This window comes from Protopterus annectens, chromosome 7.part0 (genome assembly GCF_019279795.1).
Source record: "Protopterus annectens isolate FY-2018-M chromosome 7.part0, PAN1.0, whole genome shotgun sequence".
NCBI classification, from domain to species: domain Eukaryota; kingdom Metazoa; phylum Chordata; order Ceratodontiformes; family Protopteridae; genus Protopterus; species Protopterus annectens.
Window position 1 is genome coordinate 838,122,016 of NC_056739.1, and position 13,918 is coordinate 838,135,933.

Genomic DNA, 13,918 nt, shown 5'->3' on the forward strand with positions numbered 1-13,918 from the left:
AGGAGTGTAAAGTCGGCTTTTGAGAAGTTTCTCACTGTGGTCTTTTGTGCTGGGGGTGGAGGTGGGATATGAATATCTAGGGTTATTAGTTTATGGTCTGATCTCACTAGTGAGGGGTATACTTCCGGTGTTGAGCATTTTGTCCCCATGTTTGTGATGATCAGGTCAAGTATATTATTTCCCCGTGTGGGGGAGGTGACTAGTTGTTCCATCGCATTTGAGTTGATGAATTCCAGGAACCTTTGGGCTAGGGTGTTGGGGCTTGAGTAATGCACCCAGTCTATGTTTGGGTAGTTGTCTCCCAATATGATGGTATTTGGTGACACATTCATATCCTCCAGTGTCTTCAGGAAGGCTGAATAGAGATCCTGAGATTGCGAGGGTGGTCTGTAGCATGCTACAAGTTGTATAGCAGTTTTGCCTACGGTTAGTTGCACGTGGATGGTCTCCGATGCTTCGTGTGTTGCCACTAACCTGGAGGTGTGGGTGTCTTTAATGAATATGGACACTCCCCCTCTTTTTGTGGTTCGGCCCAGGTTTTGGGGCCGAAATGCATGATACGAGGTATAACCTGGTAGGGCTGGGGTGCTCTCAGGAGCTTTGAACCAGGTTTCAGTTACTGCACAGACATCGATGCTCTCCATACTGAGGAGTGCATCGAGAGCCTGCATCTTGAGATTTAGGACTTCTGGCATTGAGCAGCATTACCCTTAGTTTTTTTCCTTTATTGTTTTCTAAGGTGGTGGGTTTGTCTTTTGAGCCTTGTCTAAAAAAGGCACTATGGGGGTGGCAATAGCCTTAGCCAATATCCGGAAGCCCAGTGGTGACAGGTGCAAGCCGTCCCTTGCAAAGCAGCGTGGCTTGTCCAGCATGTCATCCCAAGCAGACAGACATTGGATCCCCCTAGAATGACACCAGTAATTGAGCCAATTATTAAAGCTGATCATCTTGTCTTTGTATTGTGGCATCATTCTTGGTGAGGGCAAGATGCTGGTCAGGGTCATACCGGCCTGGGCTACATAATCAGAGAGCTCCTCTATGTCTCTTTTCATGTAGTCCAAGGAGGTACGTCTCAGGTCACTCACGCCGGCATGGACAATGACTGAGTCATATTTCTACTTGCTTTGGAGTGGAGTGCTTGTGTTATGTGGCGGATCCTAGCTCCCGACAGGCAGCTCACCATTACCCAATCTTTGTTCAGCCTGGTAAGCGGGACGTCAGTGTCTCTGACTATAGAGTCACCTATTACTAGTGTATCAGGCATGGTGTTTCGCCTTAAGGGCTGTGACTGTTTGGCACACTGACTTTGTGTACTATGTGTTGCTTGTGCAGAGTTTTGAGGTGGTGTTTTCTTGGATGTCTGCTTTGGGAGCCTCTGTTGTTTTGGTAAGTTTTTTATTAGAGCCTCCGAGTATGCCCGTGTTACTATGTGTTTGGTTTGCAGTTGTGGTTGGTTTATGTGAGACTGGGTTTGTTGTGTGTGTGGTTACCTTCTCCTCCTGTCTGGTGTTTGTTGTGTGTGTGGTTACCTTCTCCTCCTGTCTGGTCTTTCTAGTCCTGTGTTGAGAGAGTTCAGCCTCCAGTTTGGCTATATAGTTGCATCTCTCACATGTGTTTGTGTTTGTTGGGAGGAGGAGAGGGTTGTCTGTGTACAAGAGACAATTGTAACATTGTCTCACGATTCCCAGATTAACCAGCTGAACTGGAGAGGACGTCAGTAATATACCACTCAACATGCCAGAATAGTATAAGGGGGTGATGTGTAACTGGGTCAGAGAGAGGACTTTGAAGGGAAGTGGGTATTATTAGCACGGGTTGTAGGTGGATGTAGTGCTTACGTTAGTTTAAGGGTGCTTCACTTAAAAGAAAGGTTTTAGGAGCAAGTGCTAGGCTTATGATAAAGCGAATAGACCGATTCTGTTGAAAGTAGAGCTTTCTTAAGGGAAAAATTGAACTGCAGACTTGGCGGAGCCAGGAATAGTTTAAGCCTGTTTAACTGGCGCTGCTATGTGCACAACGAAAGTCAAAGCAAACGCAGATTTTAAACAGGGAACTTCAAAAGAGCTGGAAATGGTCCAAAACGACCAATTACTACAAGCTCTTGTGCTGAGGTCACTCCTTCAGGGACAGATAGGCTGCTCAAGGCTCCCCACTCCCACTGGTGAGCAAAGAAACTTCCTTCTATCCAAGTAAGGCAATGGACAACACAGGAACTACACCACAGTCCAGAATACAGCAAAGCCTGTATACTGGTCTAAACTAGTCGAGAAAGGCGGGAAAACAAGGATTTTTTTGTTTGTTTTTTAGTTTAAAAAGTACACAGAAATGCAGGAAAAACAGTAATAAATCACTTACACAGGCTAGCTCACTTTAGTGGGTAGCCTCAACAGTTAAATTAAACAACAAACTTTCGACCAAATGTAACTTTAAGTGCAGATAATGTACAATGCAAAAAACAGGTAATAAAGCAGTTTAAACTTGTTCAAAGTAACAAAAAGAAGGTCTCTCAGGTAAAAACAGCTAAAAAATACTTAGATCAGGAAAGTAGTCGCTTTTCTCAGTTCTCTGCTGCTAGCACCACTCTGCAGGACCACGAGGAGCTGTTGTCAGTCTTTACCATTAGTTGTCCTGGAAGAATGTGGTCCTTGAAGGCTGTCAGAGCATTTTGTACAGCTAACATTTCTTTTTGACTGATATGCAGGTGCATTTGACTCGGGCTCCATTTGCCCTGAATGCACTTCCCTGCCAGGCGAGTCCCCCCATGCATATAGTCTGATGAGTCTGTTACGGTTTGGGCAGCAGGGGGTGGTTTGAACGGTAGTCCCTTGTTTTGGTGGCAGGTCTCTGCCCACCAAAGGAATTCTAGGCATAGGCAAGTTATAATAGGAATCATTGCTTCTAGATCCTGGGAATGTTGACACCGTAGGCTTTTTAGATACCACTGTAGTTTCCTCATATACAGTCTTGCATATGGAATCAGAAGAATGCAGGAGGCCATGAACCCCTAAGGCTTGCAGTATTTGTCTTGCATATAGCAGGGTTTTTGTGGCCACTTGTATGAAGTAGGTTGTCAAACTAATTTGTTTCTCTGGTGTGAGGAAAGCCATCTGGGAAGTTGTATTCAAGCTTGCTCCCAGGAACAGAATTTGTTGACAGGGTACCAGGTGAGATTTCTTTTTGTTTATGGTGTACCCCAGACAGGTTAGAACCCTCTGTACAAAGGCCAGATGATTCAAATGTATGTCCTGGCTTTCTGCCTGAATTAGACAATCGTCCAGGTATGGGTATATTTGAATATTTCTTTGCCTGCAAAATGCAATAACTGGAGCTAGGCACTTTGAGAATACACTGGGCACAGTAGATAAGCCAAAGAGCAGTGCAGAGAATTCATAGTGTGTGTAGCCTACTTTGAAGCGAAAGTATCTTATGTAAGATTCCCTGATTGGGATGTGCAGGTATGCTTTTTTTAAATCTAGTTTTGCCAACCAGGCATCTTTGCCTAGCATAGGAAGCAACTGGTGAAGAGTCGGCATCTTGAATTTTGGAATCTCCAAAAAGGTGCTTAGAGTAGGCAGGTCCAGGATAGGATGCCATGAATTGTCTTTTCTGGGTACCAGGAAAAGTCTTGAGTAGAAACATTGTCCCCTTTTCCTCTTCTGGTACCAACTGAATAGCCCCCATGCTTAAGAGAGAAAGCATTTGGTTTTGGGCCTCTGCCCACTGATTTGGGGGTAGGTCCAGCCACCCGCTTGGTGTTGGCAACGTGTGAAAGTGAAATCTGTATCCCTGGGACACTATATTTAGAACCCATTTGTCCTGGGTAATGAGCTCCCAGTTCTTTGCATGAAGAGCAATCTTTCCCCCCAAAGGGGCAGTCAGTTGATAAGTGCCTGGAAATTTTAAAAGAAAGTCACTGTGACAGTTTACCATAGGGGGGAGTCTTATTACTCCCAAATTTGGAAGTGGAGGCCCCCCACTGCTTAGTCCTGTGTGTCCCCTGGGACTGTAACTTGGGGTTTCTGCTGTGTCTGGGTTTGGCTTGACAAGACTTGGAAGGGGCTGGAAAGGACCAATTTTTAGAGGGCCAGTGCCTACTAAATATAGGAGGCTGAACTTGTAAGAAAATGTTAACAGTTTGCATAGATTTAGCTTCATCTTCAATCTTTTTAAGAACTTCCTCAGCCTTGTTGCCAAACAGGCGATCCTGCTTTAAGGGAGTATCCAACAATTTAGCTTCAACATGATCGGGTAAAGATTGCTCCTTAAGCCAAGCATGCCTTCTGAGCACAGACCAAGTAACAGTAGCCCTGCAAGAGGCCTCTAAAGAATCAAAACCACATTGCAAAGTACATTTTCCAACCTGTTCAGCAGAATGCAGTTAACCCTGTAATTCTTTATTTTCCACATAATCAGGAATCAACATACTTGTCTGTTTAACCAATCCAATAACATGTTGCTGATACTTTTAACATATGAGGCAGATTAAAGCCCTAATGGCAAATGTTGCAGAAGTGTAAACCCTCTTACCCCATCTATCCAGCGCCCTGGAGTCTCTATCAGAAGGGGTAGGATTTTTAGCAGAAGCCTTAATACCCTTGGGCCCCTGAGAAATGGTCTCTGGATCCGCAATAGGATTTTTAAAAAGGAACTTGCACGACTTCAGGGACCCTGTAGTATCTGTCAGGTTTTCTGGGAGCAGGAGGCAAGGAACCAGGGGCCAAACTAGATTCCAAAAAAGCATCATCAACAATGTTTAGTACAGGAGGAATAGCTATAGTCCTATGCTGAGGCAGGAGTAAGAAATCCCCGGGCCTCTTTTTTGAATCAGAAAATTCCTGGCTTTCCCAGTGGAAATGCTCCCTTAGAGTATGTAAGGTTTCACCAAAAGAAAAATCCTCTGGAGGGGAAGCAGAGGGAATAGAGTCCTCTGCATCAGAATCCTCATAAGTAGGTAAGGGCAAATCCAGATCATCAGAAGAATCAGAAAAAACAGAATCATGGTCAGAAGATTCATAAAAAAATACAGTCCTAGGCCTCTTAGAAGGGTGGGGGGTTGGCTACCCCTGATTAGAGTTATTAGATCTTTAGCCATTCTTATTTGTTTTTTTTTTAGGAATAGAGGCCTGAGCATGTGGCCTGGGCATAGTTTTTTTAGGCATGGTTCGAGATTTAGGCCTAAGTGAAGGAAGCGTTGGTGTAATATGCAAGTCCTTAGGCCTGAATACACCCTCAGAAGCCGGTGCCTGCACAGCGGCTCCGGACCCATCCAAGGTAGGAACATCCGCGGGTTCCACAGTTGAAGCATCTCGCGGCATACCGGACTCCGAATGGGTATCAGTAGAGGCCTGCGAATCAGAAGTAGTGGGTATCAGGGGCTGCGAAAGCACCTGAGTACTGGCGACTGGCTTAGGAGAAGCATAGTCGGCAGTTTTGGACCTCGTCAGCCTCTGTCTTTATCTTTGCTTTTTTTTCAGAATCCTGGTAGTCGGATGGCTTAAACAGAGAACCGAAATATTTAGAGGCGAAAATGTACCGATGACTGATAGTGCGCCGATTAAATAAAGCACAAAACCGACAGCAAGGTGCGTTGTGGTAAAGGCCTAGGCCAGGAATACAGTACAAATGAAAATCTTTATGAGGTATTTGCTTTCCACAAGTAATGCAATTATTAACTTTTACTGACATCGGTAAGGAGCAAGAAAAAGTTTCCCCAACGGGATTACTTAGTTTTATTTGAAGACTTCGGTTCTGAAGCTCGAAAACAAAAATTTCAGGAGTCGGCCAACCGGCACTTGCGAACTGCTTCTGCTTCGGGCACCCCACGGCAAGAAAGACTGATGTAATGGCATTGGCTGCATGTTTTATACCCCTGACGTCATGGAAGAAGGGACAGTAACCGACGCAGGACCCAAGACTTTGTTAATCAGGCAGACTGAGGGCTACCTGCAAGCAGATAACCCAAATGTAATTACTGCAACAGTGTAACACGAAGAACATCCTAAACATAGTATAGAAGATTTTATCTGTATTATAAAAAACAGTTACTTACTTTTGCCATCACAGGCTACAATTTTCACTTTATCCACCTTCACTAGTTCAGTAACTTCTCGGAATTCAACATCATTCAATACGAAAGTCCAAACGTTGTCACAGAACCTGTATGTATTCAAGGAACCCTAAAGTAAGAAAAAAATTATACCAGTCAGATCTGAAGTTTTCTTTACAAAGTGAATTAATATATCAGTATATTTTGTTTTATAAAATTATTCAACACTAACATTAAAGCAAACAAAATAGTTCTTAACCACTGGTACAGATGAGTTGAAAGGACTGACATTTTGAATTAAAACTTAATGCAAGTATAAAAAAAAGCAGCTTGCGTACATGGCTCAAGAAAACTCAGCTAGGAACTCAAAGCATATTTGCAGATTAAGTTCACTACTGCAAATGACCACTATCTTGTTTATTCTGAGAATAATGTGAACTGAAAGCACATTCTCTTGCACTATATACAGCAAGACTGACAACACACGCTCAAAGGTCAGCCAAAGAAACCCAGTTTATTTTTTTGCACCTGCCCTTAAAAGTGGTTTATGCATCTACAGTGCTCAATCCTTGTTGGGGAGCTTAAAAACTTATACATAAACAAGAGGGAAGGTTGAGGTGCAGGGAAAACTCTATACTATGGGAAATGGAAACATCAAATTAGTTTAATATACAAGGAGTGCCTTCTAAAGTCTTTTCACAGCACAGCACAATTTATCAACAATCACAATAGCTTCTCTAAATGAGGGGCTCACACCTTCGCAATCTAAGTATCACTGCATATATATAAAAATATATTACAGTTGTGGACTACCTGGGGGCACAGATAAGCAGAGGCACTGCACATCAAAATTTACAGCCATGTTAAAGAATATGGCCTCTTGGGAATAATTAGAAACTACTAGAGGCAAGAAGGTAGGGTCTTAAAGCACTTCTAGACTTGTATAAATAACACCCAATTTGCTAAACACTGTGGCGGTATGTACAGTTATCTTCCACTGCAAAAAGAAGACACTTATCCTAGAATGAAAAAGAAATCTGTACTTTTCACCACTGAAAAAGATGCTAACTAGAGCATTACGACAAAAATAATGCAAATGTACTACACATCTAACTACACATCACTGACCAGAACAGTACAACTTACTTTCCCAAAATTCTGATCTAACCTGCATTGAAAAATTTAGACCATGGCTCAAGTCAATTTCAGAGACGCAAGTAAAGTTAAACAATGTGCTGCACATATATCAGAATGTACAAAGGCATGTGTAGAGCACACAATACTGGTGCCATTGGCATAGTCATTTAACAGCACAAACAAAAACTACAGGCAGACCCATTATACACAAATTCCAAAATAAAAACTTTTAAAACACTGGAAGTGACAATCTCTCTAAGAAAGAAGATCCAAAAAAGAATGGAAGAAGGCAAGAGGAAATGAAGACATCCTGCAAAGGATATACAGACTGTGTGAGATAAAGCTGCGACACTCTGGTGCGACTGTCAAGAAGGTAGATGAATCAAGAGAGATGCCAACAGTTGATGAGACACCCCCACACAGACCTCTCAAATGTTCCCATTTTCAGCCTGATTCACCCCTAAACAGGGTGCCCCTATTTTTAGAAGTATGTACCTACTTTCAGTCTTGATTTACCCCCTCAGAAATTTTCTGAATTTCCCTCATCACGTGATTTTTGAAGCTGTCTACTTCACAGAAAATCATAGTACATAACCAAGATACTAGTGTCAACAATTTAAAGACAGAAAACAAATCTTACACCTCTCTTTTTCTGAAGCAAAAACTAAATTATCTTGTGTGGTAGAATTTTGCAATACAGTTCCATTAACGTCTACAGATTTTACACGGACTCTGATAATTTTTTGTCACTCTTAAAACATGTTTGAGTACCAGTCCACATCCCTACTGGAAATGGGAGAAGTTATGTGCAGTTGGTAATCAAATGTATACTAATCATATACTAATGTCCAGATTCTTAGCTTGATATTCTTATTTTTCAAGGGCCTTAGTTCATTTGTTTAGTGTCAGCAGGTTGAAATGTATGACCCGACCCCATGTAGAAAAAGGGAGTTGTTGATGATGATGTCTCCCAGTGTACAACACTAATTGCCCAACTGTGGACATTGCAGGAATCGTCTCCTCCCAGCAAAACTTTCTTCTGTGGCGAAACTACTTTAGCCATAGCATCCCTTAACTGCAGGCATGCGAATAGTGCAGGTACTCAAACTGGCCAACAGCTAAACAGGGCTATTCAGTCAGAGGAAAAGTGCAACAATTTTTTTTTTCCTGAATGAATGACGTAAGGGCTCTCTGAAGAGCATGACAATATGAAGACCAAATTCTATTTGAAATAAACTCTTCTCAGTGTAGCAGTGGCTTCAGGTAATAACATTTTTCTGCATTTTTCTAATGCTGTAGATTTCAGTAAAATATTTGCTTACTAAAAGGTTTACCTGAAGGCTATCCAGATCTGCAGCAGGTATCACTAAAATCTGTTTACTTTAGGTTTACGAGAAGGAAATCCAGACATGTAAAGGAGTCAGACACCAAAACACGAAGTATAACCCCTCTCCACTGGGCTGGTCATTAGCAACTAATGTCTTTCTGCTTTTCCCAGTTAGGGGTCGCCACAGCAGAACTCCGGTCCGCTAATGATTGGCAATGGATTTTTACAGTGCCGAGTTGCCAGCCCGATGCCCAACCTTCAAAGAAGGCACACCCATTCACACACGCACCTACTTACATGTCTTTAAGCGTCACTTGACCACGGGGAGGACATGGTAATACAAATAACTTCTAAGGCTTAGGTCAGTTCCAAATAAAACTGTCCTCATACAACCCCAGTACAGCGGTAGTATCAGGTCACTGTCTTATTTATATGCAGGTTTAGTGTACAGACTTGGATACCAGTTAGAATTTTGCAACTGCCTAAAGCAATTTACTGACATCAGTATGCTTTACTAGAGCTTATCAGAATTCTATCATCTGGTATTGTGTCAACATTGTTGGGGGACTGGGCACACTGGGTCCAATACAGGACTTGGAGAATCACAGAAGAGATTAAACTGTCTTCCTCACACAGATCTTACATCACTTATTAAAAAGGCTGTTCAGGACCAATAGTGTGCCATGCCAAAGATGCAGAATAACCAATTATCCAAATACAAGGCCAAATCAAAATGTCTTGGACTGATTCAAGAACAAATCACTCAATAAGTCGCCAAGTCCAAATGTTTGGATTTGGTTTGTAAAAGTAAAGCAGCATTCATTCCAAACCCTTCTTTGAAGATGCGTTATTTTATCAATGTAACAGCTAAGAAAGCCAACCAGTTTTTAAACACAAAAACATGTTACTGAGACCACTGGTCTACACCTGTAAAGAATTTGCCCTTCCAATGTGGTCACATATACAATTTTTTTTTTTTGCTACTGCTGTTGGATTTTGTTATCTGCTGCCTTACCTCAACGGATTTTAGAGGGCAATTCAGGAGGTATTCAAGACAGTTATCGTCCATGCACAGAGATTTAAACCAGTGGCTGGGATTACAGAGTCTGCATTGATGGCAGGAGGGGGTTTTAGTTACTACCGGGGAGGAAGACACAAGTGTACCTACTTTAAAGTTATAATGATTACAGAAGCGGTGACTTTCAGCTTTCAGCATAGCACTATACCAATGGGGTGAAAAAAAACGGAGTCCCCAGTGTCATGCAGTGCAACAGTCCTGAGCTAATCTGCTTGTGAAAAGCTCTCCATTAATAATAAAAATAGCAAAGTAGACCATGCATCTTATGAAACGCTTGCATTTAGCAACAACCTATCACAGCATCTGCCCTGTCACTCCCATGCAAAATCCTATTTACATGTGAATTAATACATTCCCTCTACAACACAGGCTTTCAGTGTAGCACCGTTAAAAGATACCAACTTGCACACGAATATTCTAGTGTTAGCCGTTTTTTTGAATGGTTGACATCTATGCTACACATAAAAACTGTGTTTAAAAGCGCTGTTTCACTAACCTGTTCTCAGCAAACAAGACTTGTTCCACACAAACGAACATCGCTAGTAAAATCACTATACAACAGATGGCCACAAAGGATATATCCTTTGAGATCCACCAAGCCTTACCAGTGTTAACCAGCTTCCACGTTAGAGAAGCCAGCAGCTAAGACAATAGCCAGCAAAAACATTGCAGAAACCTTGCCTTATCAGACGGGGTTACACAAGCTGGGAGGACAGAAAATCTACCTGCCTGTACCTTAAAGTACTAGAAAAATTTAAAAGCAAATTCATACGGATAAACCAAAATTCAAAAAAGGTTTGTAATAAAATTGCAGCTAATAAACTAATTTCCAAAACATGAGAAAGTGTCCTAAAGACCTCAGTGGGCACAGAAGTCCCCTGGACCCACCAATTTCATTCTGCTCTACTACCAGTCTGTTCTCATAGCAGCTTTGGCAGAAACTAATTTTCTTTTCTCCAAAGCGGTACTTCTTCCAAATATTGCCACACTTCAAGCAATTTAAGCACACTGCTTCAGCTTAGATTGCAGCTGATCTGAGCAAAGCACTTCGGCACCATAATTTCAGCTTTGGTGCACGCTAAGCTAAAAGCACTCTATACACACCATCACTTTACAACTCCAAATATGGTCAAAGCTTAGCTGAAAGTGACATTCTCCTTCCCCTAATCACTCCCTCTTCCCCTGTATTACAATAAATCCTTAGTGAAAGTTCAGCTGAAACTGTTCTTCCCTCCCCCCTACCTTAGCTAAAACTGCTGTTCTCCTCCTAACCTCTCTAGCGAACTTTACCATTTCACCTTCGGATAGAGTTCTGTTGAAATTGCTCTTCCTCCACCCAATCAAACATTATACAGATCTCTGATAAAATATCACCTGTGACTACATCTCCCTCAGCTTCACTTCTCCACTATCCGTTCCTATTTTAAAAAAGCCCACCCAATACCCACATAACTACTTAGCCTAACTATTCCACTGTCTAGACTACTACAGGCACAACAAAGTTCTGGACAAACTGTCATTTCTCTCTTCACATCCCTGTATAACATGCACCCGCAAACACGCATTACTTTCCTACCAACATTATTACTCTCATGTATTTATGTCACAGATGCAACACATACACAACCAGATCAGCATAACCTTACAAAACACATCAAATTACCCTTCTAAGACTAATACAAGCATCTTCTGTATTTTGTCCCCAATCCTACATAGAAATCAAGCATCCTTACTAACTACATAACTAGAAAACAATTCCCTCTTACAAGCTACGTTTCAACATTATAAGATCTTCCTTGCCAAAAAAAACTTCTCAAAATGTTATTACATCTTAAGAAAAATAATTCTCTCTCAGGTTACATAGACATTAACCAGGTCCAAATTCCCAAGCTATTATAAATGGATTACATTCTATCTTAAGAATGCTTGCTTAAACATCTGTACTTAGAACAATAAATGGGCATTACTAGAAGCATATGGATGAAAACACACACTCAGGCACAACAGCACTATCCAAAACCTGGCTAAGAGAGAAGTTCTATTCATCCCACTTTATCCTTGACAATTACACCATGCATATTGACTTTGCAACAGAGGAGAGGCACTGTGGTAGAGATGCTTCTCTCCTCATAAAAAAGTTGCCTACTTAGAAACCAAACACAGCTCAAAAAGCAGTAGAAAGATACTGACTCAATATACACCAGACTAACACTGAAAAAACACTTGCCTCTAGATATTAGATATATATATATATATATATATATATATATATATATATATATACACACATACATACATACATAGTTGCAGTCCCTTCTTCCATGACGTCAGGTTGTCAGGGGTAGAAAACATGCAGCCGATGCAATTACATCAGTTTTTCTTGCCGCAGATGTCAGGTGCCCCCCAAATGGGGAGTAAAAAATATAAATAATTTTAAACACAAAAATATATACCTCCAAACAAAAGCAAATTCACCAAAAAGGCTTTTAAGTGTAGAAAAATAAAAGGAGAGGCATAGTAAGAAAAAACAGGGGACTGGAGGGAGGGTAACCATGACTGCAACAGCGAATACACTCGAACATCTACATTTATGTTAAGTGTACACAACTGTACTATGTTCTTAGTGTTTCACTGTTGCAATCATTACATTTGGGTAGATTCCCAAAGCCAAGGTTGGGAGGACTGATTTATACAGTTTTAGGACCGGTTATAAGACCCTGCAAAACAGCAGTGGCAAAGCCAGCTCAAGATTTAGAGAAAACTGGTAAATGGTAATGCTTCGTGAAAGTATGAACTGAACTCCAGGTAGCAGCTTCTAGAATATCCCTGGTAGGAACACCTCGGAGAAAGGCTGTAGAAGTAGATGCATCCCTGGTGGAATGGGATCTGAGATCTGATCCCCTGGGGGACAGGTTTTCCATGGTGCTTATAGCAGAAATGAATGCAATGGCTTATCCATTTGGAAATGGTTTGCTTTGAAATAGCTTTTCCCTCTGCCCCTGCAGCAAATGCTACCAGCAGCTGTTCAGATTTTCTTCGAGATTTAGTTCTGTCCAACTAAAATCTAAGTTGTCTGTGTACATTCAATGAATGCAGAATCCGCTCCCCTTTGTTCTGTGGATTGGGAAAGAAAGTTGGAAAATGAATGGACTGATTAAGAGCCACACTGGATGTCACCTTGGGAATGAAGGATGGGTTGGTCCTGAGTGACACCCTGTCCATGTGAAAGATGATGAAAGGTTCCACTGCCACAAGGGCCTGTAATTCAGACATCCTTCTAGCCGACGTGATTGCTAAAAGGAAGGCTGTTTTCCAAGAAAGGTATTTTAAGTCTGCAGTAGCAGATGGCTCGAAAGGAGGTAGAGTAAGTTTTTCCAATACAAAGTTAAGGTCCCAGGCAGGGGTAGGAGCTCTTCTGGGTGACCTTAAGTTTTTGGCCCCTCTGAGGTACTGCTTTAACAGAGGATGAGAGAAGAGGGGGTGTTCTGTGTTCCAATGAGCTGAAATGTCTGAGTCATGTATTTTTACGGAAGAAAAAGATAGGCCCTTGTGAAGCATCTCAGTTAAGTACTGCAAAATCTGAGGTAAATTAGGCACTGCTGTGGTCATCCCTTGAGATTGATTACAGGCACAGAATCTTTTCCATTTGTCAGCATAAGATTTTCTGGTACTAGGTCTTCTTGCCTCCAAAATGACATCCATCACAGGTTTGCTGAGGAATGCTAAGGGAGAATTTAGGTGTTTGCTGAGGGATGCTAAGGGAGAATTTAGGTGATCAGCCAAGTTGCAAGATTAAATGCTTAGAGCTGAGGGTGCAGAATTTGGTTGTTCTGCTGAGACAGTAAGGAAGGTGTCGGAGGCAGGTGCCATGGAGAAAGATGTGACAGACTGCGTAGGGGTGGGTACCAGTGTTGGCGAGGCCGGTCTGGAGCAAGCAAAATCATCTTTGGGTTGTCCTGTTTGACTTTTAGTAGAACTTTGGAGAGCAAAGGCAGAGGGGGAAAAGCATAGACTGATAGATTTTCTCAGCTGAAGGACAGAGCATCCACTTTCCAGGCTTTTTTGTGAGGAGTTCTTGTGCAAAATTTGTCCAACTGGTAGTTCTGGGGTGAGGCAAAGAGATCTAGGTCTGGTCTCCCCCATTTGTGTGTCAACATGTCGAAAATCCGTGGTTCCAGTTTCCATTCGTGTGGGTCCATGAGATTTCTGCTTAGTCTGCCAAAATATTCGGCTTTCCTGGCAGGAATTGGGCTTGTAGTTGTACTGGACAGCTCAAGGCTGTGTTCCACAATGCCATGGCTTGTCTGCAGAGAGGGTAGGAATGTGTACC

At 42.0% G+C, this 13,918-nt stretch overlaps 1 protein-coding gene across 1 annotated transcript in view; it reads right to left on the reverse strand.

The window, feature by feature from the left end:
- GTF2A2 (general transcription factor IIA subunit 2) overlaps positions 1–13,918 on the reverse strand; it is a 299,582-nt gene that overhangs the window by 94,639 nt on the left and 191,025 nt on the right. The window contains exon 3 of the mRNA XM_044077375.1: positions 6,050–6,176. Within this exon, the coding sequence (XP_043933310.1) occupies positions 6,050–6,176 (127 nt within the window). The remainder of the gene's footprint in view (positions 1–6,049; positions 6,177–13,918) is intronic.